This window comes from Myotis brandtii, unplaced genomic scaffold (assembly GCF_000412655.1).
Source record: "Myotis brandtii unplaced genomic scaffold, ASM41265v1 scaffold165, whole genome shotgun sequence".
Classification (NCBI taxonomy): Eukaryota; Metazoa; Chordata; class Mammalia; order Chiroptera; family Vespertilionidae; genus Myotis; species Myotis brandtii.
The window spans coordinates 7,309,276-7,334,179 of NW_005356042.1; the positions used below are offsets into that span (position 1 = coordinate 7,309,276).

General features: G+C 54.0%; 2 protein-coding genes across 3 annotated transcripts in view; one reads left to right on the forward strand and one right to left on the reverse strand.

The window, feature by feature from the left end:
• FAM92B (family with sequence similarity 92, member B) overlaps positions 1-1,472 on the forward strand; it is an 11,596-nt gene extending 10,124 nt beyond the window's left edge. The window contains exon 9 of the mRNA XM_005862694.2: positions 606-1,472. Within this exon, the coding sequence (XP_005862756.1) occupies positions 606-749 (144 nt within the window). The 3' untranslated portion in view covers positions 750-1,472. The remainder of the gene's footprint in view (positions 1-605) is intronic.
• Positions 1,473-3,587: 2,115 nt separating this feature from the next.
• KIAA0513 (KIAA0513 ortholog) overlaps positions 3,588-24,904 on the reverse strand; it is a 42,913-nt gene continuing 21,596 nt past the window's right edge. The window contains exons 3-13 of one of the 2 annotated variants that reach the window (XM_005862545.2): positions 23,313-23,412; positions 22,420-22,493; positions 20,080-20,150; positions 18,189-18,369; positions 17,336-17,376; positions 16,767-16,845; positions 14,913-14,990; positions 13,625-13,654; positions 10,724-10,804; positions 10,217-10,311; positions 3,588-9,037 (exon numbers count right to left, since the gene is read on the reverse strand). In XM_005862545.2, the coding sequence (XP_005862607.1) occupies positions 8,988-9,037; positions 10,217-10,311; positions 10,724-10,804; positions 13,625-13,654; positions 14,913-14,990; positions 16,767-16,845; positions 17,336-17,376; positions 18,189-18,369; positions 20,080-20,150; positions 22,420-22,493; positions 23,313-23,412 (880 nt within the window). In that variant the 3' untranslated portion in view covers positions 3,588-8,987. The remainder of the gene's footprint in view (positions 9,038-10,216; positions 10,312-10,723; positions 10,805-13,624; positions 13,655-14,912; positions 14,991-16,766; positions 16,846-17,335; positions 17,377-18,188; positions 18,370-20,079; positions 20,151-22,419; positions 22,494-23,312; positions 23,413-24,904) is intronic. The other variant, XM_014536685.1, reaches the window with a different exon arrangement.

Sequence of the window (24,904 nt, forward strand, 5' to 3'; positions counted from 1 at the left end):
ACTTGTGACAAAGCAAAGTCTGAGAACATGGGTTTGAAAGGAGACGCTGAGAAGGAGGCGCCGCCAGCGAGTCTGACATGGACTTGCCTGGAAAAGGAGTCAATAAAGCAGGGAGCCCAGCGGTGCTGCCGCCACGTGTCCCGCGCGCCCCCTAGAGGCACTCTGCAGAAATGCACTTGGGAAGCCAGGGCTCTGGATGGTCTTCTGAGTATTAACCAAGTAGCTTAAGACTGGAAGCCGCCTCCTGCCAATAGGGTAGGTTCAGCCACCCAGCGGGTGGGGGCGAGGGGGACAGAGGGTGTCTCTTGGCTTTCTGAATCATTCTCCCCAAAGGCAGCGGAGGAAGTATGGCCCCAGCCAGGCCGACTGGATCCAAACCACTGCTCCCAAGCTCTGGGAGTTCCTTAACCTCTCTGTACCTTAGATTCCTCACCTGCCGAGTGAGGCTGATAACAGTCCCCCCTTCATAGGGCTGTGGTGAGTGTTAGGTGAACAAATCTATGCAAAACACTTAGAAAATGCTCAATACGTGTGGCCATCGTTGTCATTGATGGTCAATTATTATCATTGATGTTGCTGTGATGATGACGATGGTTATTACTTAGAGCACCCAGAGCACCATGCGCAGCCAGAGAAAAGAAGAGGCGGCGAGTGAGGACGACTTTGCTGAGGAGGACCTGGAGGAGGAACTCAGGGTCTGGGCTAGGGACTCCATCAATGGGACCAGAACTTCCAAGTTAGAAAACTAGGGGCCGGCCCTGGGTGTTTGGGGGGCCTCTGCTGCGTATCCCTGGCGAATCACATGTCCTCTGAGCTTGTTTCCTCATCTGCACAACAGGGACAGTCTCACTCGCCTCCCAAGTGCCCTGGGTTTCAATGTGCCCAGCATGGCGCCTGGTGCATAGTAGGTGTTCAATAAACAATGGGGGCATCCCGACCTGACTCGTGCTGACTCTCATTTCCCACTGTGACCTGGGAACCCGAGTGTTTAAACCCTGTGTGTGTGTTGGAGTCCAAATTCCCTCTTTTTGTAAGGATGCCAGCCCCACTGCCCTATCCAGTATGACCCCATCCTCACTAATTACAAGTAAGAGTCTATTTCCACTTTCGGAGGCCCTGGGAGTTAGGACGTCAACATGTAAGTTGATTCACCCCATAACACATGAACATGGTGTGCAGGGATGACCTTGGGATTGGGGGACACATCACAGAAGTCCAGGGAAGTGGAGGGGCGATGCAGGTCAAGGGAGGGGTGGGCACATGATTTTCTCTCAGCAAGAGGAGAATACCACACTTTACTCATGAAATCATTGCAGGACTAACATCCTCACCACAGTGATTGTATTACCCGAAGTCCAGCTCCCTGGCACCTCCTCAGGGAAGCCCACCCTGATTCTACGAAGAAGGACATTCTAAAAATAACTAAAGCATTCTAAATTTTCTATATAATAGGTAACTTATAAAATAACATATTCATAGATTATATATTATATATAGTCACATTTTGACTATATCTTTTATCTTATACTTGATACTATAAGCATATATATGTACACACACACACACACACACACACACACACATAAATGTACTTTTTAAAAACTTCAGTTGTGCCCCAACCCCACTGATGAATAAGTTGCTTATTCATCTGGTAGTCCTGGAGCCTGGTGGTGCCTGGCACATAGTAGGTGCTCATTAAATAAGTTGACTGCCTAAGGGAACTCTCCCCTTCCCCTCTGGCCCCAACATACCCAGAGAACAACTGTTCTAAGTACAGGGTTGGACAGTTGGCTAAGAGTTTTCCTTGTCACCATCTCCCTGGGGGTCACTTGCGAACTGGCAACAAAACTTCTAACTTCTCTCTTTTGGGGCCCCAGGTAAGAGGTGGGGTGGGCAGGGCTGGAAGCAGCATGACTCCAGGGTCTCCCTGAGCCACTGGATTGGGTGGCCTTCCTCTGCATCCCTTGCTTTCCCCTCCTCCTCACTGAGCAAACTCCCCCCATTGTTCCCCAAGCAACCTGTGCAGATGTCCGAGTAAGAGGGAAAGAGAGAGCCACAGCCACTCCTCATGCCATGAAGAAATGCCTTCAAGAGTAAGGCCCTGGTCCCAGGTATGGGAAGAGGTGAGAGGCCTCTTCAGGGCACCAGAGCATCTGGGGCTGAGGCAGGAGAACTGGAGGCCCTCAGCCGACAGGATCAGCACGAGTCTGAGGGAAAAGCCATCACTCAGAGTTCTGGAAGTGCGAGTGCAGTTTTAAGCTTTGCTAAAGTCAGTAAAAGGTTGCAACTTGCAAAAAACACCATTTGAAAGCTTGTTTAAATTCCTTTTCTATTTAGTTTGTGAATTTTGAATACTACATTTTAAATTAGTTCCTATAAACTTTAAACAGAAATCTTTGGTTCTTTTTCTTTAATGGGTAGGACCCTTCCCATGGGTATGCCTCCCATCAGGAAAATGAGGGATCGGGATCAGATTGGATGGTGATAAGCACAACTCGGCCATTTGCAAAGGGCATTTGCATATACTGCATTTGGTTCTTACAGGAGCCTTCTAGGATAGGTGACGACTTCCTTCCCATTTTACAGATGAGGACACTGAGGACTAAACAATGATTTGGCGGAAAGTTATGGGGAAGGTGGAACAGGACCTGAGCCCCCACCCTGCCCCGCTCTGCGGGGTCCCACTGTCCATCAGAGGGATCCTTCCCCTTCCCTGGAGTTGCCTCTGAATCTAGCCCTGAGCTAATCCTGCTGGCGGGATCCTCCTAGCCCCAGGTTAAACGTCAGGCGTGATGTCCAAGCTGGGGCATCCGCCATCCAGGCTGTCCCTCCACGTATGAGTAAGCGGGGCTGGGGTCCTCAAGACTGGGTGGGAGAGCTGGGCACGTGGAGGTTGGCCCCACCCCACTGAGCAGGGAGCATACCCAGCCCCCCTCACAGTGTGGGGAACCATCTGCCCTGGGCCCCTCAAGCCCAGCTGCTGTTTCAGGCTTCGGTACCAAGGACTCCTTCCCCAGGCCCTTCCCTCTCCTCACTTTACCTCCCAGACCTGGTTGGGCCAGAGCATTAGAACGAGGCTACTGACTTCTTATAATTAGAAAAAACAAAAGCCCAAGTATTTCACAAAATGCACCTGTCAAGCCAAGTTGGAAAGGATCGATAAAGGCCTCCTGTTTGTATTAGGCAAGAGTTGTCATCAGTTCCCATTACAGCCCCTCAAACCCCCAAATGCAAGAGGCGAGCAGCTTGGCTCAGAGGAAAAGCGGGATTAGGATTCCAGCTGGAAGGGGCTTGAGGCATCCTGGAGGCCCTGGCTTGAAGTCCAGTCCAGGTGGGGCCACTCCATTCACTAGGACATACCCCCAAGCGCCCAAACCCACAGCTCCAGGCTCCTTATAATCCAGAGGAACCTCCTCTTCTTAGCATTTCCCATGACACACACATCTGGACAAGACCCGAACGCTCACCCTAAATAGTGACAACATCTATTTGACTCCAGAAGAAAAGTTATCTTCTGAAAAGCCTCTGATATCACCGAGAAGATTGCAAATTTCTCAGGGATATGTGAAACCAGCAACCAGACAGACTTTTTCTTCAATGACAATTTATTTCAGTTTCCACCTTCTGACAATCCGAGGTGCAATGTACAGACATTCTTTTTCCTCCCAGCAAGAAGCAGTGCTTGACTTCAGCACAGTTCTGAGATCCTCAACCGTGAAACTCTCTCAACCTTAAAATACAGTTTGCAGAGCATCACCCGGTGGGACACATAGTGAAACTGCAACACGTAAAAGACCCGCACCCTGAACGCCACCTTTAGCTTCTAAAGGTGATGTCCAGGCGCAAGCTTAGGTCTGAGACAAACTGGGTGAGAGAGAAAACGGGAGACTGCGCGCGTGTAAACCCCACCCGAAGCCCAATGGAAGCCACGTGTATCACAAAGGCGGCCAATGTTCTAGCCCACGTCAGGTTCTCAGGGGATCATGTCTGTTTGAAATATTGGCATTTTCTAGTGTCAAATGTTTGTCTTGTCTTTAAGGTGTCCCTGGGAAGTGACAGCCCCGGGCTCGCTCGTGATCTCACTGTCTCCAGGACAGGACCCCACCCATCAGGCCTCGTGTGGAACCGCCATGCACATCCCATGTCCCGTTCTCCTTTCACGAGCACATGGCCCAGGGCCCAGGGGAGGACAGGCACAGCCCGCCCCCCCCCCCCCCCCCGTCCTAGGACTGACCCATGGGGCAGAGGGGAGACAGGCACAGCCCCCCGTCCTAGGACTGACCCACAGGGCAGAGGGGATTCACCAGCAGGAGTCCTCTTTATGGTTAAAGTGCAAACCCCAGTCAGGGGCAGCTCAGAGGAGCTCCAGGCTACGGGGCTCAGGTCTGACTGGCCTTGTCAACGCCTGGAGTCTACAGGTCAAGCCAGGATTGGCTCCCCCTGTGGCAGATGCCCCGAGAGAGCTGTGTGTGTAAGTGATGGGAGGGGCAGGCCCAGACCATCCTGGCTCACTCCTGAAAATGATGAGTTTCCCACAGCAACCAAGAACCAGGCACTGGGAGCACTGCCCCACTTGAATCCTGGGGTTCCACTCACCAGCTGGCTGCCTTGGGGACACAGGCTGACACCAGGTTGGTTGCCCAGGGAACAAAGGCTGGCCCCCGGGGGCTCCTTCCATCCCTCCTGAGGAGCACAAGACGCACAGGCCCAGGAAGGGCAAGGGACACCCTGCCCAAGGGAGGCCCCAAGAGCCTGCCTTGTCTCAGCATTGGCTGTATTCGCTGGGTGTGAGCAACCTGGAAATGATTCCTCCATCTGTTCCTGGAGAACCAACACGCTCCTACTCCCGGCCACATGGGGGTAAGGACATTCCGGACGCATGGCCCGTGTGGCTGAGTAATCCTGTCCTGCTGGGGCCTCAACACCGCACACCAGTCCATTAGAGGTACTTCTAGCCATACACCTTCCCTTCACCGGGAAGCTTGGCGGAAAGCCGTTCAAGTAAAACATCCCCGAGAATCATGAAAAGGAATAAATGATTTACAGAAAAGCAAGGTGAGATGGCCAAGCTGTGAGAGCAATGGTTCAGGAGAACCAAAGGCTGGGAAGGTGAGGGAGGAGGCGAGAAGAATAAGCCTTGGAGCAGTTTCATCTACGATTGAGGAAGGTGAGAGATTAGCCCTAGACCAGCGGTCGCCAATCGGTGGTCCGCGGACCACTGGTGGTCCATGAGGTCCGAAAGGTTGGCGACCGTTGGTTTAATGAAACCTTTGGACCTGCTGGGTGTGGTGGGCGGGACTTGCTGCACCCGCCTCCTGAGGTTGGGGCTGGGCCTCCGGCCCTCCTGCCCTTTCCCTGATTCCCAAGCTCCCCCAGTTCTGTGCTAAGGACTCAGCCCCCTGCTGCATAGCTATCTTAAGTTTTGGGTAATCTGGCAATCAAGCTGGCCTAACCATGGGTCTACCTGGCTACTTCCTAATTAAAAAGCCAAAGGTTAGGGCCCAGTAATGCCCAGGAGGGCCAGGCTTGCAGCTTGTGGCCCTAACTTCGGGTCACGAACACCCAGGCCAGACAAAGCCCATGGCCGACTCCTCTGTGGACTGAATGCTGTGCTTCTCACATCAGGAGGCTGGTGGTACATTAACCACATAAAACAGTCCGTGAAAGAGCGAACCTCCGGCTGTAGCCACATGAATCCGTGGTCTCCCTGGGCATGGAGAGGCGAGAGCAGGACCCACAGGTGGTGCCTCTGACTCCCGCCCTGGCCTCTGCCCGACACCCCCGGGGCCCGCAGGGTTAACCCAAACACCCAGGCCCTCATTTGGGTGCAGAACTAGGAAGTGACGCCTTTCCCCGCCCTTTTGTAATGTCAGAGCCCCTCGGCCCACTTGTCTTTCCTTTGGCAATAGGTCAGTCTACTCATCCCACTGTACAAAGTACTTCAATATCAGAATTTGGCTCTCCTCCCTTTGGTTACACACACACACACACACACACACACACCACACCACACCACACCACGGCTGCAGTCCGAACACTAATGTGGCCCCTCTTAAACACCCACCAGTATTGCAAAAATTATAACAAAGCTTAAAAACATACAAGGCTGCATTTCAACCTCCCAGTTTTCCAAGGAGGGAACATCTCACTTGCGAGCATTATGTGTCTGGGCTCACTATGACTCAGCCCCGAGGGCAGCCAGCAGAAGAGCTGGGCTGCACTGCGAATGGCAGGCCTGCGGAGCCCCAGCCTGGGAAACTGCTCCTGCTGGGGCCGGAACCTCTCCTTGGACTCCATCGGAAGCTTCCTGCTCCGAGGCGAAGGCTCCCGAGTTTACAGGAAGGGCTCAGAGCTCTATGACCAAAGCGTCCTGTGTGTGCACTGGGTGAGCCAGCTCCTCGGTTGGGCCTCGGAGAGTGCGTCCTGTGTCTGCTCCTCCCAGGGCCCCTCTCCTCTGCTCAGCCAGGCCCTGGAGAGAAGGGACGATGTCACAGGGAGGAGAGGAAACTCCAGTGAGGCAAACTGCCAGCCTCCTTCTAAGGAGCCACTCCTGCAGGAGGCAGTCCGAGGTGAAATGCTCGGCCAAAGGCAGCTGCCAACGGGAGACAGAGCAGCCTCCCATCCCCTCGTCAGGCCACGCCAAGGTGGCCCCTGGTCTTGGTCAGCGCTCCCTTGTGGGGCTGAACGTGACAGGCAGCACCTCTGGGGCCAGACTTACCCCCCTGCAAGGAGCGGGATCTATGAGAACAGGAGTGAGAGGGGAACACAAAGCAACCCTTCCTTCCACCTTCAGCTGCCATCTCCAGGGGCCTATTGATTAAAAGTATCTCCAGATCATCTGGGAATTAAGTGCGTGGAAAAGCCCACAGAGGCCAAAGCTGCATTTCCTTCCGAAGGCCGTGTGCTCCCGCCCCACCCGGCAGCTCCCTGGGAAAGTCTCCGAATGCACCCTTCTTCCTCCAGAAATCAGCGCAAACCAAAGCTTCCACACAAACACCTCAGAGCACAGGGATGAGTCCTCGGGGCGTCTTGAAGTCTTAATGCATCTCAGCTAACTGCTAAGAAACGACTGCTAAAGCTAAGCCGGCAAGCTGAGGGGGCCTCCCGCAGCCCTGCAGGGCTCGGACCGACCACAGGGAGGCCCTGGTCTTACAGAGGGTGGGGAGGGGGCACAGCAGCACATCCAGGGCTCAGGGCTGAATGGTTGAGGGGGATGCGTTACCTGAGGGAGGCCTTGGCGGGGGGGTAGGGGGGGGGCACACACCCATCCATTCTGTCATTCCTCCGAAATGCACTCGTAGAGACACGCGCCATCACTGGGGCCCAGCAGTGAGGCTGGGGGCGGGACACGCCAGCCTGCACGACCTTCCAACACACGGCAGGCAACCCAGCAGCACAGCTGTGCTTGCTTCGTGACATCGCCAGAGCAGCTGATGACACACACACACACACACACACACACACACACACACACACACACACACACACACACACACACACACACACACACACACACGAGCTCTTTCAGCTGACGACATTTACGCCACACACTCAGACCACACGTTCCACGGGGCCTCTCATGATTATCCAGACGTGCATTCAATGGCTCCACCAACACCGGATCTTCTCTGGAACCTTCCAGGGAGGCATTCCATCAGGAACCCATTCGAGCACTGGCTGGATACGAGACTACCAGGCATGATCCGCTGTGCTCGAGAGCAGACAGTAATGTGCTGTGGTTTTGAGCTGGAGGAGGTAGTAGGGAAAACAGGACGGAGGACAGAGAGCCCCAGGAGCCCATTTGAAGGTCAGTGCCCATGAGTGATGGGCAGGCGGCACAGGGAATGAGGCTGAGAATTCCCACTGGAGGAGCCAGCATGCCGGACGCTTGAAGGCCGGACTTTAGCGCGCTTGGCTGGTGTGCTGTGCCTGGTACACACTCAGGGAGGAGCCTGCTTCCCAGGCACCGGATAGGGGAGGGGTCATCTGCAGGGTCTGCAGGAAAGAGCTCAATGGGGCCTGGGCTGCAGCAGGGAAAGGTGCCTCCCCGAGGCTGCCAGGGGTGGAGGGCCCAAAACCCTGAAGCTCTCTGCTAGTGGGCCTCACACAACCGCCACCAGGAGCCGCCTATGCCCGGCTGTGTAACGCCTTTTCCCTTTTTTGAAATAAAGAGCAGCACTTTTAGAAAGGGCGGTTGTCTTGCAGCTACTGAAGAAATCTCTTTCCTGTGCTGTTTCCTGGGACAGACGGCCGAGGCCACTCCCAGCGAGCAAGAGGAGGAAGCTGCCAGCTGACCAGGAACAGTTCCGACGGCGACACAGACTCCTCGCTGGGGTGACAGCTGCGGTGACCTCTCCAGGTGCCCTCTACGCTGGCCTCTCTCCCTCCCTAAATTAGAACCTCCTCGAGGTTCCTGTGACTCTAGTTCCTGTCACTCGGCGGGAGGAGCCAGGAAAAGCCAGCACCAGCGTGGACCTACACTGAGAGGGCTCCCGCCCGCCACAGGCTGCCGCTCAGCAGGAGCCGACTAGGATTCTGCCCTGCCCAGGCCTGAAGCAGAGCCCCGGACCGTCTCCCAGCTGCCGTGTCAGTCGTGGCCGGCTCGGGGCTGCCCTCTGTACATTCCCACGCACCCCCCTCTCCTGCAGGGGCTGTGGGCAGACACTGCCCTGTGCCCACCCTGGTCCTGGCCTCCTTCCTCTTCCTTCAATTCCATGTCGCAGGCCTGGCACTGGGGAGGGTGGACGTCACCTCATTCTAGTCACACAATCCAGGGACACTTTGGCACGTGAACGGAGGAGTAGACATAGGCAGAGGGGGTGGGGAGGCGGGCAGCCGGGGTCTTCTAACCGCTAGTTCTGGGGCAGCGTGGGGTGGCGCTGGGTGCTGCCGATGTCATGCAGGGTCATCAGGTGGGTGACAGCCAGTCGCTGGCCCAGGAGAGCGGTGCCCCCGGTCCTGAGGAGTGCCCTGGGCGACCCTGTGGCCTACTCGGCGGCCATCTGCTCGATGTGGTCGCTCAGCAGCTTGTATTGCTCTGGAAGAGAGAACAATGATATTTTGTGGGAGAAATGGCGGGTCCTGCTCTTCTCGCCGAGGCAATGACAAGTCAGGACAGCATCAGGGACGGTGAGTGCAGGCTGCTGGAGGCGACACAGCCCTCGCCACCAGCTCGCTGCGGGCCAGGCGCGGACGTGCACCTGGAAATGGGCTCCTTGGCCCCAGGAGCCTCTTACGGGAATGATAATACAGAGCGTGGTCCCTCGGGCCCTCCCAGAAGCCTGTGGGAGGCACAGTGAGGGCAGACTAACTGTCACGGGAGCCACGTGGTGGGAGAGGAATGGCGTTCTTGCCCTTTGTGGGTGTGGCGGGCTGCTGACAACATCTGAGATAATCTAGGGATGCCTCTAACACTCTCCCCTTCCTGAGGCCACTCTTTCGTAACGCCTTCAGTTTGGTGCAGGATGCAGTTTTTTTTAATTCATGCAGTCATTGGTTGGTGTTTGTATGTGCCCTGATGTGGGATCGAACCCACAACCTTGGCATATCGGGATGTTGCTCTAACTGAGCTACCTGACCAGAACAGAATGAAGTGTTGTTTTCTTTTTTGTTTGTTTTTTTAAAAAAACAACAACAACAACACTGGCCAATCCAAATATGCAGTGAAGTGGAAGGCTTGGAGGCCTGGAAGAAATGCTGTTTGTAGCAGGTGGGGTGATGCATGAAGGTGGACACAGTCCTATGTCAGGGGAGCTGACATCAGCAATGGATCCCCTTCTGTAACAGAAGCAGAAACTCTAGATAACCCTCAAAACCCCCTCCATCTGCCCCACCCTGCCCGCTCACTGCGCGGGTTTAAGAAACAAAGGGAGGCCATGTGGTGGCCATTTAGAAGGAGGGGCAAGTGGTGGTGAGTTTGGCCATTTTCAAGTTCAGAGTCTGAGCGCCCAGGTCCATCTTTGCCCTTGTCCCTGACCTTAAACACTGCACTGTCAGCTCCCCAACGCCTGGCAACCCTGCTGGGCTGCAATGGGCTCCCAAACAGCGCGAGCAGTGTCCTGTGCATTGAAGTCGACAGAGACAGAGGAGGGCGACCCAGCGGACAGTTAGCACCCGCTTCTCACTAGAACAGGGGCGATGCTTCCAGCAGGTGGGGAGACTGGTCTGCAGAGCGCTGGTCCCTGGAACTGCAGCCCCACCTCTGGCCGCGACTCACCTTCATCCAGGTTGCCGATCACCGCCTGCTTCTTCAGAAAGTCATTGCACAGCTTCTTGTTCAGCCCGAAGGCCAGCATGTTGTGAGTGAACGTGCTGGAGGGAAAGACACCATGAGCTAGCACCCTCCTGCCCCCGGGGAGAGGAACTGGGACCTGCCCTTCCTTCTGGAGGCCCTGCCTGCTGCCTGCCGCCTGCCTGGGATTGTCAGACAGAAGTAAAAATAAATCGGCCCTTGTCAGCCGGCCAACGGCTCCCTGTGAAAGTGCCGCCACAGGTGTGGAGATGGGGGGCGGGTGATAGGAACTGGAATCCAGGCCGAATGTAATGAGTCACATGCTGCCGAGCTGTCTGAGCCTTCACGCTGGGCTGACCCTGTCACCGCATGGACACTGTGGGTGGGAGAGTCCCCACCCAGTGTGGGCGTCAGTGTCAGCGCCTCTGCCCTGCTTCTCTTTCTGTGGGTGACCCGAAGTCACGAGGGCGGGGCTCCGGCCCGTGCTCTTACCCCAGCTGCCCGAAGGTGATGTTCTCGTTGAACCGCAGGCTGTCGTCGCGCTCCTCCTGCGTCATGTGGCACCACTTCTCCCTGCAAGCACAGGGGACAGGAGAGGGCGTTCAGAGCGCCACTGCGCCCAGCCTCTCCCCCGCCCTGCTCTGACCTACGGCATCAGCGGTACCCACGCAGGGCCTCCCCACACAGGAAGCCCACCAGCGCTCCCACACTCCCGAGGGCCCCCCACTTACTAATGTCACCCTTCCTAAGATGAGGAGGGCCCAGAGCTCAGACATTTCCTACCGACGGGAGGGGACGTGTGCTTGGTGGTTGCCTAGGACATTCTCCAGGAGCTAAGAATGCCGCCTCCATGCCCTGCTCCTTGGTTTGAGGATGGGAGGTCATGGCCCGTTTTACGGACAGAGACATGCAGAGGAAAGGACCCTGTGGCGTCCCATGGGGAGTGGACGTCCAGACCCTGCGAAGAGGCTCTCTGGCCTCTCTGGCTTTGGTGGCTCTGGCCTGCGGGGAGGGAATGGCCTGCTGTGGGTGGCTGTGCCCGAGGCCCAGGGAGCAGGGGTGCTGGAAGGCCCTGCCACCCTCACTGTCGGGTCAGGCAGCCTGGGTGCTGCGGTCACTGTCTCCCCGTGGCTTCCTCACAGCCGGTGCTGCCTGTCCACACCCTCCTGGGCGCGTGGACCAGGCTCAGGTCCTCCCCGCAGGCCCCAGTGAACCGTGAACCGTGAACCGTGCCCACCATGAAGACGGCATAAAGCCTCCAACACGAAGCAAGAAAAGGATGCAGGGAGGGGAGGGTGTTCTTCTGAGCGATTCATGCTATCCCTGCCTGAAAGCTGTCCCCATTGTCTCCCCATGCCCTGTCCCCAGTGGACGGGTGACCACCCCACCCCAGCGCTACTCTGCCCCCGTGTCCCCTGCATCTGAGAAGTGTGCTACTTGCAGGAGGTGCAGATGGTGAGAAGCTCAGTTTAGCCTATTTCCTCCTAAAAATTAAACTCTGGATGATGAGTCTAAAACAAGATTAGGAGAAAGATCAGAGAAAAGGGAGAGAGGAGGCAGTATGAGGGACGAGGGGTTGGGATAATGGAGAAGCCAGAGGAAGAGAAACACCATGAACATTAACACTTCACCCGCCCCTCCCGGCCTGGGATTCCGCAGGGGCTGCTGCCACTCAGCGGGAGGCCCAGGACCTGGGCATGAAGGAGGCGAGGACACATGCAGCGCCCGTCTCCTCCGCCTCCGACAGGACACCCAGGCAGCCAGCCAGAATCTGCTCCCAGGTGCTGCACTAACCCCGCCCTCTCTCCCCAGTGGTCTCCTTAGAGCTGTCCAGGCACCCAGATCCCATCCTGCCCCCAGGCCCGCTGGGGACAGGTGTGCAGGCTGCAGGCTGAACAGGCCCAGTCCCTTGGAGTCCTGGGGTGCAGCAGCTTGACTCCACCCCTCTGGGCCCAGGAGCGGAGGGGATTCTGTTTGCTGTGACTAGGAGTAGAACTGGGCCCTTTAATCTGACCTCTGAAGAAAGAGGTGGAAGGTGGTGCCTACAATCAAATCAATTCCTTTAAGCTGTCCGGTACCAGTCAAGTTCTAAAACTCCCAGTGGGCGGAACATTCTAGACTGCAGCAGTGGGAACTTGGAGTGACCAACAGCCTGTAGAATGGGGAGCCTTCTGCAGGAGATGTTTCCACCCGAGAACAGAGAGGACACCAATGGCATGTTAGCCGTTTACAACAAGCAGAAATAACATGGAAGCATCAAGTTGCCCTGGAGTCGGAGCTGACCCTCCTGCCCCCAATCTCAAAGCAGCACCTGCCCCTCTTCCAGGTACGGCCTAGGGCACGTTTGGGTGTCGGGGGAAGGTCTGAGATGTGTGCGGTCGGACCACATCTGCTCCAGTGAGAAGGCCTGTAAGGCCCAGAGACTGGCCTGCTCCCGGGCTGGGCGCTGACCAGCCGGAGGCCACAATGCCCCACCCTCTTGCCGGGCTGAGGCTAAGGAGCCTGCTCTAGGAAGCTGGCTCACCACCTCACCCAGAGAGGCTGTGGGAACGCAGGGGCTTCCTCCTAAAGGAGACGGGTTATGCCTAAATGCCCCTTTTAGAGCCACAGGAAGGCTGCATAAAAAACAAGATTTCTCATAAAACAATAAGCACCAAAATTATATTACTCATTAAAGTTAGCATGTTTGGGGAAATTTTCATGGGGGGGGGGAGAGAAATCATTTTATCAGAAATGATATTTTGAATAGGCAGGCCTCTATATTACAAAGGATGTCCAACAAATATGTATAAAGTTCAGTGAGAGTCAGACCCCACTGTGGGCTACCAGGAGATGACCCCATGCTAGGCCTTTCTCTCGGGGACCCCTCATACACACAGGCTCTGTTAGGCTGGGAGAGAGAGCGGCTGTCCCTTTCCTGTGACTCCCCACCCTGTTACGGCGGTGAGGGTCTGGCAGACCCCCGCACACCTGCGTGTGTGACTGAGTGTGTCCCCTGCACCTGCCCAGGGCTTCGGAGCCAGGATTCCAGTGTGACACAGTGAAGGTGCGGGTGTGGCTGTGAGGTCGGCCTGGAAGGGGCCAGAGGGACCAGCGAAAAGCTTGATTTGCTTGAAATCAGAGCTGACTTTCTGGACTTCACTGCTCTCTCCTCTCTGAACTCCCACTGGGCCTTCTCGGAGGTCTGGGTACCTTGTTTGTTTCCTATTTTGGGGTGCTCTGTCCTTGGAGAGCTCTCACCCATCACCAGCCTGGCCCCCCAGGGACACCCTCACTGCTGGTAGCCAGTGCTGAGTGGCACCTGTGTCTGGGCTCCGGCCACCCCCGCCCACCCTGAGGTGGCCCTGAGGGGACCCAGCACTGTAACATGAACAAAGTCACGTGGACACACACCTCTTCTTCTCCTCCTCTCCAGCATCCCCTCTGGAGCGGCAGCAGAAACAGGTCAACAGAGGAACATGTCAAAGTCATGCAAGATATGTGGATGGAAAAAGAGAACAAGCGGAAGAAGGAGGGTTATTCAGGCAGAAGCAGAGAAGGACAGAGAGAGGCAGCGTATTTGAGATAAATCTGCTTCCTAGGGATTTGAGAGCTAAGCAAAAAGAAACCCCATTCACCTACGAGCATCTAAGCATTTCCTTCCGTTTTGTTCCCTGGCGAGTGTAGAGTTCTCTCTAGAGTCCTTGGGAAGTGTCAGCGTCCGCCCCCGACCCCCGCATGCTCCCTCTGCCTCCACAGGAAACGCAGCCACAGCAGACTGCTGGGGGCACAGGCAGGCCACCTCGCTCCCACTAGGGTTCGGTTGCCACCCAAACAGGTTTCACCTGCAATTCCCCCACGTGCTAGTGGGCTGAAGACTCAAACGGCAGGATCTGCCCTCTCTCCTGCCAGGGACCAAGGTTAAGGGGTCTCCCTGGGGTTAGGGGAAAGGGGATTCATTTTGTTAATGAGCGAGGTTCAGAGGCTTCCAAAGTCCCAACCAGGGAGGCCAACAAGGGCGCCCAGGACTGGGCCGGCTGCTGCCCCTGTCCTGCCCAGCGCTGTGCGCAGTGGGTAGCACCTTAGCTCATTGTGACCAGAGAGAGAACTGAGCACCAGCCCACGGCAACCTTAGCTCACTGTGACCAGAGAGAGAACTGAGTGCCAACACCTCACTGCCACCACGTGCCACGTGCTTGGTGAAACGGTTCACCCAAGGGGTCTTCGGAAGTGGCGAGACCACCCTCAGGGAAGCTGGGAAGGGCTGCAAACCAGAGGAGCAAGTTGAAAGCAGCAACTGCATTTCTCCAGATGTTCAAGCAAAGTCTGGGGGTGGCAGCCAGCCCTGCACCCCAGCCCTGCACAGCCCTGCAGCAGTGGTTCATGCTCAGGACTCGGACTTCTTACAGAGACCAGGCAGAGTGAGCCGAGGGGTCCCCAGGGGTCCATTTAGGGGGCGTCCGCATTTCTTAGGAGGGTCAGGCTGAGTCATGCCAGCCCCAGGACAGGAAGAGCTCATGCAAGAACCCCGCCCGCCCCTGGAGTTCTGCGCTGGGGCCTCAGGAGCCTGCAGGCAAAGGCCCGGGGCTGAGGGAGAGAGACCCATGACTCAGCCGTTCTTCTGCTCTCCTCTTCAGAAACAGGAAAAGAACGTGCTCCCGGGTCCTCCTCCCCAGAGCGCCAGCCCACACGTTGCTCCTACCTGGTCGTGGGGGACCGCTTTCTCCTCTCACAGTGGACAGCATCGAAAAAGGCCGCGTTCCAGAACCTCAGCGTGTGCCTGCGAAAGAGACACTCGTCACTTCTCCAAGCGGTGAGGGAAGGCCGCTCCCGCCCACTTGAGGGATGAGGAAGCCGTTTCCAGCCACATCCGGATGATGGACAAGTCTCAGGGAGGCAGGGCTGAGATGGGAAAATAATGAGCCTTAATCCTAAATCAGGTGCCTCCCTGGGGCTCCCGGCCAAGCATCATGAGTGCCTGGGTGAAGTGCAGGCAGGAAGGAGGCAGAGCTGGGTAACCCTGGATTCCTCAGGTCAAAGCTGAGGCCACTAGGGGCAGGAGCCCTTTCCCGCTTCTCCATCTCCCACTGAGGCTCCCAAGAGAATGCAAGGGGTTCAAAGAGACCTGCTTTTCTAGAACAGGTGCTAGTAACATAAACGGCAACCTGGCAGGGACAGGCTACGTGCAGAGGGCAAACACGTGTATAGGGACACACAGTTAGAAGCATTCCTCTTAAAGAAGATCAGGGGTCAGCCAACCATGGATTTCGGGGGTGGGCCGAATCCGGCTGCTGCCTGTGTCAATCAGTGTTTATAGGAACATAGCCCCACTCACTCACTTACATATTCTCTAACAGCAAAGTTGAGTGGTTGCCTGCAAACCCTAAAATATTCATCACCTGGCCCTTCAGGGCTGTTACCCTATTGCAGGTGATAAGACAGCCCCCAAGTCAAGGCCCAGGGGCTGTGATGGGCTGGTCAGCTTCCACTTCTCCCTGATTCCCCTTGAAAGTGGCCCAACTCAGATGGGGCCTCCCCAGGGAAGTTCCTGGACAGCTCCAGCCCTGCCCTTTGGCTGGGCCCCGGCTTTGTTGTGGCCAAGTTCTCCCACAGCTACACTGTGATCTCTGAGGGAGGGCATGCCTGGTACCTGGGGTGCCAGGTGCTGGTGCATTGCCTGCTGTGAGTAAATAAACACGGGGATAGAAAGGCTGCAGAGGGATTAGCAGCACAAGTGCTCATCCACACAGAGCAAGACGGAGGGCAAGATTTCCCCTGACCACTGGCCTCTCACTTCAACCGCACCTTTATACATATAAAGTGGCTTTATTGGGGTATAACTCACCTACCATAAATTCACTCCTTTAAGCATGCAATACTTAAGTGGTTTTGGTATATTCACAGAGTGGTACAACCAACACCACTATCTATTTCCAAAATATTCTCATCACCCCATACCCATCAGCAGTCACTCCTCATTCCCCAATGCCCTCAACCCCTGGCAACCACTAATCTACTCTGTCTCCAGGGATTTGCCTGTCCTGACATCTTATATAAATTAAATCACACCATCTGGTCTTTCAGTCTGGCTCCTTTCATTTAGCAAAATCTGTTCCTGGGTCCCCCACACTAAAGCAGGTACCAGTGCCTCGTTCCTGTACATGGCTGGGTGACATCCATGGGATGGCTATGTCACTCTGTGTATCCATACAGCAAATGTCCATAGAAATGGACAGCCACACTGTTTCCACCACTAGGCTCTTAGGAAGAATGCTATTGTGAAGATATATGCACAAGTTTTTGCTTGAATACCCGTTTTCAATTCTTTTGAGTACATTTCTAGGAGTGAAATTGCCGATCATAGGTAACTCTATGTTTAACCTTCTGAGGAACTGCCAGACTATTTTCTAAAGTGGCTGCCCCATTTGACAATCTCGCCAGCAGTATATGAGGGCTCCAATTTCTCTGCATCCTCACCAACCCTGCTATTGTTCATCTGTTTATCTGCGTGAGTGACCTTCATTTCTGGTGTGACCAGGTATGAGGGGGGCCTTACCAGATGGGCTGCTGCTTCAGGTGCGTGTACAGGTAGATCTTCTCCCCCTTTCTCTCCTCCTCCGGGCTGCACACGGTCACTGCGGGAGGGGGAGGAAGATTGAGCCTGGCTCCGGTTGCAAACCCCATGGATGCTGCTGAGGCCACTGCTGCTCCCCAGCGGCCACTGGCATGCACACTTTTGCACAGTTGAAACTGCACGACAGCTTTGCCACTGCCCGTGGGCAGTAATGAGGTCCTCACACCTGGCAATGATTCTTTCTGAGGGATCCCCAGAAGGCTCCTGCACCCCCAGTGATATTTCCCTGAACATCCGGGATGAGGAGCTTAGTTCCCGCTTCCTCTCCCTAGAGGACTGGCTCTCCTGCGGAAGTTCAGCAAGAAGACAGACCGGAGCTGAGAGGGACTGGGGAGTCACCTACGGCAGCACCTTGTGCTGCAGGGGCAGTGCAGCCCAGGACAGTTAGGCACCTGCTTGTTGGTGCTGCTAGTTAAAGGGGGGCTGGTGGGAGACTCCTGCGGGGCCTGGGTTACGGGACCGGGTAGAGGGGGGGCAGGGAGGGCACTCACCAGTCTTCTGCGGCTTGTCCTTGGGCTTGCTCTCCTCCTCCCTGGGGGAGAGGGACCATGGCAGTGACAACATGACCCCCACACTCTCTCAAAGAAACTGTTTTACACTGCTGAAACGGGACTCAGTCTCACAACCAGTGTGTACATTTCATGTGGTTTTCCCTAAACCAAATTTCAATTAAACCAATGCTACATTTGTCAATTGCCAGTCTTTTTGAATTTAGGCTTCTTTGTGCCATTTTCTCTGAATTCAAAACTCTATAGACCAGAAAAGGAAAAAAGCCAAGTTGCCTGACTGTAATCAAGCCATTGGAGGTGACCGCGGGGACCCCAGGTGGCTGGCACAGGCACCTGGCCCAGAGCTCTCTTGCTGACGCGCCTCTTCCCCTGTGGAAGTGTTCACACCTGCATGCGTGAACAGGGTCCTGAGTGTCTGTGGAAGCTGCTGTCCTGGGGACAGAGGCTTCTCCTGAACCTGCCTCTTCCTTTAACACAAGCTCTCACCAGTCAGAGGGAGGAGGAAGGAGGGTTTGTAATTTCCCTCCTGCCAACTGACAATGTCCAAGTGCTCCTCATCCATCCAGAAAACACAGACCCACAGGGGACCGCCCTGCATGTCAACAAGCAGAGCACATTGGAAACCCTAGAAAACTCTGGGGGCAGGGAGGCAAGCTGGGCTGGCAGCTGCGCTTCTCCAGCAGCTCCCGGCCCCTAAGATGGCCAAGGGCAAACAGACTGTCATTAGCAGGCCAGCAACTCCTCCCATCTCGAACTTAGTCACCTCTGCTGTTTGTCACACATGCGTGACTGCCCCTCCCCAGTGAGACAGAGATGCTCAGCAGGCGACACTTACTCATTTTTCCTGACCAGGGGTCCCAGCCCCCCGAAGAAGCCCTTGACGTTCTCCGTGTTCTTCAGCAGCCGCTCGGCGATGTCCTTCTTCTCCGCTAACCAGCTGTTGGCGGACTTCAAGTAGGAGTCGATGCTCCCTGCAGGCTTCTCCTTGGACTCTGAGGGAAGCAGGTGTGGTTTGCCTGGAGACAGAGGAGAAAGAAAAGTGGGAATAAGAACCATATTATGCAGCAGCAACAACCAAGGGCAGAAGGAACGCCTGTCTGCTGCTGGAGCCGCTCTGGTGTGGCAGGAAGGCCTCCTTCCACATGGCCGGACACGGCAGCGCGAAGCAAATGGCTGAGAGGTGCCCCAGGGAAGACGTGACCTAGGCACCTTCTGTCTCGGGCAGTCACTAAGCACTGACTGTACAAGAAGTCAGCCAGGTCCCACAGGGGCCAAAGAAGAAACAGGCAAGGATCCAGCCCCAAAGCACGCAGCCCAGAAAGGAGGTGAGCAATGCACACAGAGTGAGAGTGTAGTGAAGGCAATGGCAGAGGCCAAGGGCTGGAGGGCGACAGAGGAAGGGCATTTCCTTGTGGTGGGAGGAGGCATGCAGGTTCCAGACAGGCTGATGCACCTGCATGGGGCCTGAAACAGGAGGATGCTGGATGAGGGAGAAGGCCAGAGGAGGGTGTTCTGGGAGGAGTATGAGTGGAGGCAACACAAGGAATATCCCTTTCTAAGGGCAGTGTATGGACCTTCAGGCCAAGACCCCCCTGAAGGCCAAGGCATTCCTTACAGGCCAACGTGCCCCCTACAAGCCAAGGTGCCCCCTATAGGCCACGTCACCCCCTTATAGGTCAAGACACCCCCCAGGCAAGATGCCCCCTTCAGGTCAAAAGTGACCCCTTCAGGCCCAGGTGCCCCTATAGGCCACGGCATCCTCTATAGGTCAAAGGGCCCTACACAGGTCAAGGTACTGAGTATCTCCTAATTTCAGCTGCTCTGTGCACAGGTCTGACTCAGATAAGTAGCATCTAGCTGTTCTATGAGAAGAAGGAGCCACAGGTTGGATGAGGGGTTCCCAGCTGACCCAAAGGCAGCCGATGAGTGGCCCAGCACCAAGGGCCTGCCCAGTGGTGGCCTGGCTGAGCTCAAGCAGTCAGACCAGCCACTGTCAACAGACCTGAGGGGCACAGAGAGGATGGCTGTTGGGAATGAGGAGGGGACAAAGCCAAATTGCAGAGGAAGGGATACACACAAGATCGAACCCGTGGGTCACGCAGAAAGGGTGGAACGGGAGGCAGCGCTAGCACTGCCCTGACCCAGCTCCAGTCCCTGTGCAGGCCTAGCAACGTCTCCTTACGTGGCCCGAATGAGACTGTTGTAGCAGCTTAAGACAGGGAGCCCGCCAGCTCCGCATACCAGAAAGTCCCAATGGAATGAGCCAGAAGAGCTGTGAGAGCCTCAGCATGAAGAACAGCCTGCACTCTGCATGAAGGCACCCTGACCCCTGCCTGGGAGGGCTTCCCAGCCCAGAATCCAGACTGCTTCTCTCACCTGCCCGCAACAGCCAAACCTAAAACTGATGTCCTTACATCCAGCAGTGCCTGTGCCATCGTGAAACGCCCCGCTGAGTGTTTTTCTCACTTCCCAGCAGCTGGGAGGTTTCCTTCATACTGTGGACAGTCAATGACTTGCCCCGCCAGGTAGACCATGTCTCCTCCTGTCTCAGGAATCTAACTCCTTGCTCGCTCATTCCCTCCCCGACATCAGCTTTCACTGACTTCTGGAAGCCTCACAGCTTTGCCTTTGATCAGGAAAAAATCCTCATTTGATGCCAGGTTCGAAGCTGACAAGTCCTGGGTTCCCAAGTTTGCCCTCCACGTGAGCCATGCCCCATGTCTTACCGATGTGGTAGTAAGTGAAGCACATGGTCATGAGGTTCTTGGCAGGCCCGAAGTCATCCATCTGATGACACCTGAAATGGGAAGCAAGGTTGACTGGCTAAATAATCGTCCCACCCGATTTTCTTTCTTTCTTTTTTTCTCTACCCGATCTTTTTACTGCAAGTTCATGAAAAAAGACTGAAATCCTTTACAAAGACGCCTAAATTAGTACCTCACTTCCCAGATGCTACTTAGGAGAGACAACAAAAATAATTCCCCTTGGTCCAGTTACCTGAGTTACGTGAGTTAGATTTTTTTTAAATGAGAAGTGAGGATATTTTTTCCATTGATTTTTAGAGAGAGTGGAAGGGAGGAGATAGGTGAGAGAAAGAGAGAGAGAGAGACAGAGAGAGAGAGAGAGAGAGAGACATTGATATGATAGAGACACATTGATTGGTTGCCTCCACACGCACCCTGAGCAGGGGTGGGATTGGTCCTGCAAGCCAGGTATATGGCCTTGACTAAGAATCAAACCCGAGACCCTCCAGTGTGCAGGCTGATGCTTTAACCATTTAGCCACATCGGCCAGAGCTAGTTTAATTTTTAACCTTGAACAAACAATGCTTAAAGAAAAAGTCAATAGAAATGATCTAGACCAGCCGTGGGCAAACTACGGCCCGCGGGCCGGATCCGGCCCATTTGAAATGAATAAAACTAAAAAAAAAAGACCGCACCCTTTTATGTAATGATGTTTACTTTGAATTTATATTAGTTCACACAAACACTCCATCCATGCTTTTGTTCCGGCCCTCCGGTCCAGTTTAAGAACCCATTGTGGCCCTCGAATCAAAAAGTTTGCCCACCCCTGATCTAGACAGTGGGTTTGGGTCATTTTTGTTGCTATTTTAATATAAAAATAATTTAATAAATTTAAAGAACTAAACCACTAATAAAACCATACAGACTACAGAAAAGTAAAAACTAAAGATACTAATAAACTAAAATGACAAAACTCATATTTCAAAAAATTAATAAATATTTCAAAATATTATGAAGTTTTGTTTTGTTTGCAATCCTACAACAATATATATGCTCACAAAGTAATGGAAAGATTTTGTGTTTTAGCACAGTTGAAACTTGAATTTAATTTTCCCCCTTAATTTTATTTAAGAAAAAATGCAAAGAAAAATTGAGAAGTAGATAAGTATGTTACCATGTGGGACAGGCACAATCTACACCAACTTAGGGTTCGTGAAAACTTCTGTAGATGCAAATGTCTGGAAGTTGAAGAATGTTGTGTCTAAGAGCATGGTGCACACGAGACAACATGAGCTCCCAGCTGAGGCGGGGCACACCCAGTTTCCCCCCGGGGCTATATCCTGAACTTGGGGTGTTCTGGACAAGCGCAGGAAACACAGACCCTCGGCTCTTTTGCTTACTTTCCTCCAGGACATGCCCCATGTTCGTGGCGGAATGATGAGGAGACACCGAGACACAGGGGGGTTAAGACTGAAGAGAAGAGCTACATTTCTGTTGTGAGAAGGAAGGACAAGATGGATGGGGACACAGGGAGGTGGCCATGGTAGAAGCCATGGGACCAGGCCCTGCTTTGAGGCCACATTGAGGTGATGGGGGAAGGATACTAAGTGATTGTCAGGCCAGCCCCTTCCTTTCCCACCCACAATCCTTGCTGTCCACCTGGATCATTGAAGCCACTGCTCAGCTTCCCCCAGGCCTAAATGTGTCCCTTAGGTTCATAATTTGGAGGACACATCACCCGCTCTGATACAAGTCCATGACGTCTGAAGCAGGCCTGGCAGTCCTAGAGCCGTGGGTCCCAGGAGGAGAGCCCGCGAGTCCAGGGCCTGCCTCCCACAGCTGCACAGAGGCAGAGGGGCCCTTTCCACCTCCACACACATACTGTCTACCAACGCCTTTGTGAGAAAGGCCCAGCAGTGCCAAATGCCTACTCAGAGCAGGCTGTGTCACCCAGTCGTATCATTAAGTGGGCGGTTACCTAGCTTGAAGTACTTCACAACAGGAAATCAAGAAAATTCCAGATCTCTCCTGGAGGAGGGTGAGGTCAACTGTGTGTAATCACAGCCTGCCCCGAGGACCGGAGTGAGGGATTTACTCACACCCAGCTGCACCCTCTCGTCTCTACTGCAGTTAAGGATTCTCACTAACTCCCTCCCACAGCTGCTGGTCACGACTTCTCCTTTTAGCTGATGCTGGGTGCATCACAGGAGCTACGAGCTGATGACTCGGCGGCTCTTACTCACAACCGGGTTATCGTGGGGCAGAGTAGGAAGGGAAGACAAGCTCCTTAGGACAAAGGCTTTGAGCAGCAGCATTACTTACTCGAACAGGACCACCGCAAATGACTGCACGAGGCGGTAGAAGGTCGGCTCTGAGACACACTTGGAATTGCAGCGCTGTTGGGGGGAGGGCAGACACGTCATCGGGCAGCCGGGTGGCAGAGGCACAGGGCAGCTCAGAGGGGCTGTGGGCTTACCACGCTGAGCACCTCTCAAAGCAGCTGGGTGAGAGCCCAGGACCATACAGCCTCCCCTGCCCTGAGAAGCCAGGACCCCGGCCAGTCCTGGCACCCAGCACAGGCAGATGTTTTACTGCATCTCCTAGGAACTTCACCCCTCACCCTCATACAAAAGTGTGGAGGGGCAAAACTCCAAATGACAACATTGGCTATTTCTGGATTGTAGGTTTATTAGTAGTTTTTCTATTTGTGCTTACCTGCACTTTCTAATTTTTCTTTGAAGAATAAATTATTTGGGGGAAAAATACTTTAAAAACTAAGAACTTAAGCCACTTTATAGAAAACAAAAAGGAATCCACTGGATATTTACAAAATGTAATTCTTTTCTGAACTTATAGGCTGTCATTGTCCTGAATATATCTTTAGAAAAACTGGATATGGTAGGTTATTTAATAAAAATAGGTTAACCCACACACTTGCCTTTAAAATTGAACTTTTCTGGACTTTCATGTGGTGGACAGGCCAGTTTCTCACTCATTCCTTCCCAGCGGGGCATCCAAATGAGCTACATGCCACTTCCCACTATTCTAAATAGGCCTTTCAGAACATCTTGAGATAAGTGTTACTTTTTTTTCTGTTGGGTCATTTCCCTCCACTCCTTTCTCCTCAGTGGAGGAATTAAAAAGAAAGAGGATGCTACATATCACCAGCCCCGTCCCCATCACCGCCCTACCTCTCCCATCACACCTGCTCTTACCTGGGCGCTCACATATCGAGCAAACCACTCCCGGCCTTTTCCACTTTCACTGCTGCAGTACTCCCCAAACTTAGCTTTCTCCTCCTGGTCCAAGTCCTCCCTGAAAAAAAGAGCAGAGGGAAAAACTTTCAATCTCTGGAACAAAACAGGTTACCGTAGGAGGAAGAGGAAAGAGAGGAACACCAGCTGAGTACAGCTGCCTGAACTCCGTCAGCTCATCTTACCCTCTGGGCAACCCTCTCAAGGAAATGGTGTTATTTCTATTTCAAAGGTGAGCAGACTGGCTTGGGGGACCAGGCACAGCTGGGGAGTGAACAGGGGCTCCATCAGACTTCCTGGCTCCAAAGCCCATGTTCCTTCTCCCTGGTCCTCCTGCCTTCAGTTCGGTGGTCCAAGCACTAACAAGGGTGACGTCGACCTCCTCTGAGGGCTTGTTCTCTAGCTCATCTCACTAATCTCTGGTGCTGAAGCCAGCATGGACCCACCCAGTGAATTCAAGGATGCCTCAGCCTCAGTAGGACAAGCATCTGATGCCCCTCCCACCAATCAGATGGCGGGCGTGGTTGCTAAGCCTCTGAGCTTCTGAAAAGCCAGTCTTCTCACCTCTATCCACTCTGTGTGAGGGGTGGAGACTGGGGGACCGTAGTGGGTCACCACTCACCACCTCCAGAGTGGACAAAGTGCTCACTGATCTCAAATCACTTCTGATCAGTCTTCATAGGGGGCTAATACTCCACCCAAAATTCAATGACTGCAAAAATGAAGTAGGAGCTGAAGATCAATTGGCTTATCCAATATTTCATTTATTTAAGGTTCTGTAGAAAACATCTTGGTCTCATTTATCCCCAAACACCAGATGAAATACGAGAATTTGCCAGCCATTTGCAGTGATTTCTGGAATGCTCTTGAAAATGCGTCCGATCCAGCTGTCCATGTTCCATGATGCCGACAGGCTGCCGCAAATACAGACCAGCCTTCCTGGCAAACTGACAAGCTTCAGGCTTTCTCCCCTGTTCGTTAACTGGGTGTGCTCAGAGAAAGCTGACTAATGTCAGTGTTAGTCAAACAAAATAAATAGGAAGCCACATCTACTGCTCTCCCAGAATGCATTTAAAATCAAACATACATGATTTTTAGATAGTCAAATAGATGGATTAGCATTTGAAATTTTTTCTTTTTTAACTGCATAGGAAACTGAGGTACACCTGAGTTTGCCTCCAACGATGCCAGTTTATAAACAAGGGACCTAAATCACGATAGAAAAGAATGTATTCTTTGCAGAGTGTCAACAGCAGACATCCTTACTGCTTTAATGAAATTGGAAAACTTCCCCTTCGTCCAGAGCTCCTCAGATGTGATGTGTGTGGGCAGTTACACACGTGTGAGGCCTTCTTAGAAGGCAGATCCAGGCCAGTGTGTGGGGGGCAGGGTGCTGCCCAAGACTGCATTTCTAAGGAGCTGCCAGTGATGCTGATGCTTTGGGTCCCAGCCTGGCTTAGTGGTTGAGTGTTGACCTATGAACCAGGAGGTAATGGTTTGATTCCCAGTCAGGGCACATGACCGGGTTGTGGGCTCGATCCCTGGTCAGGAGG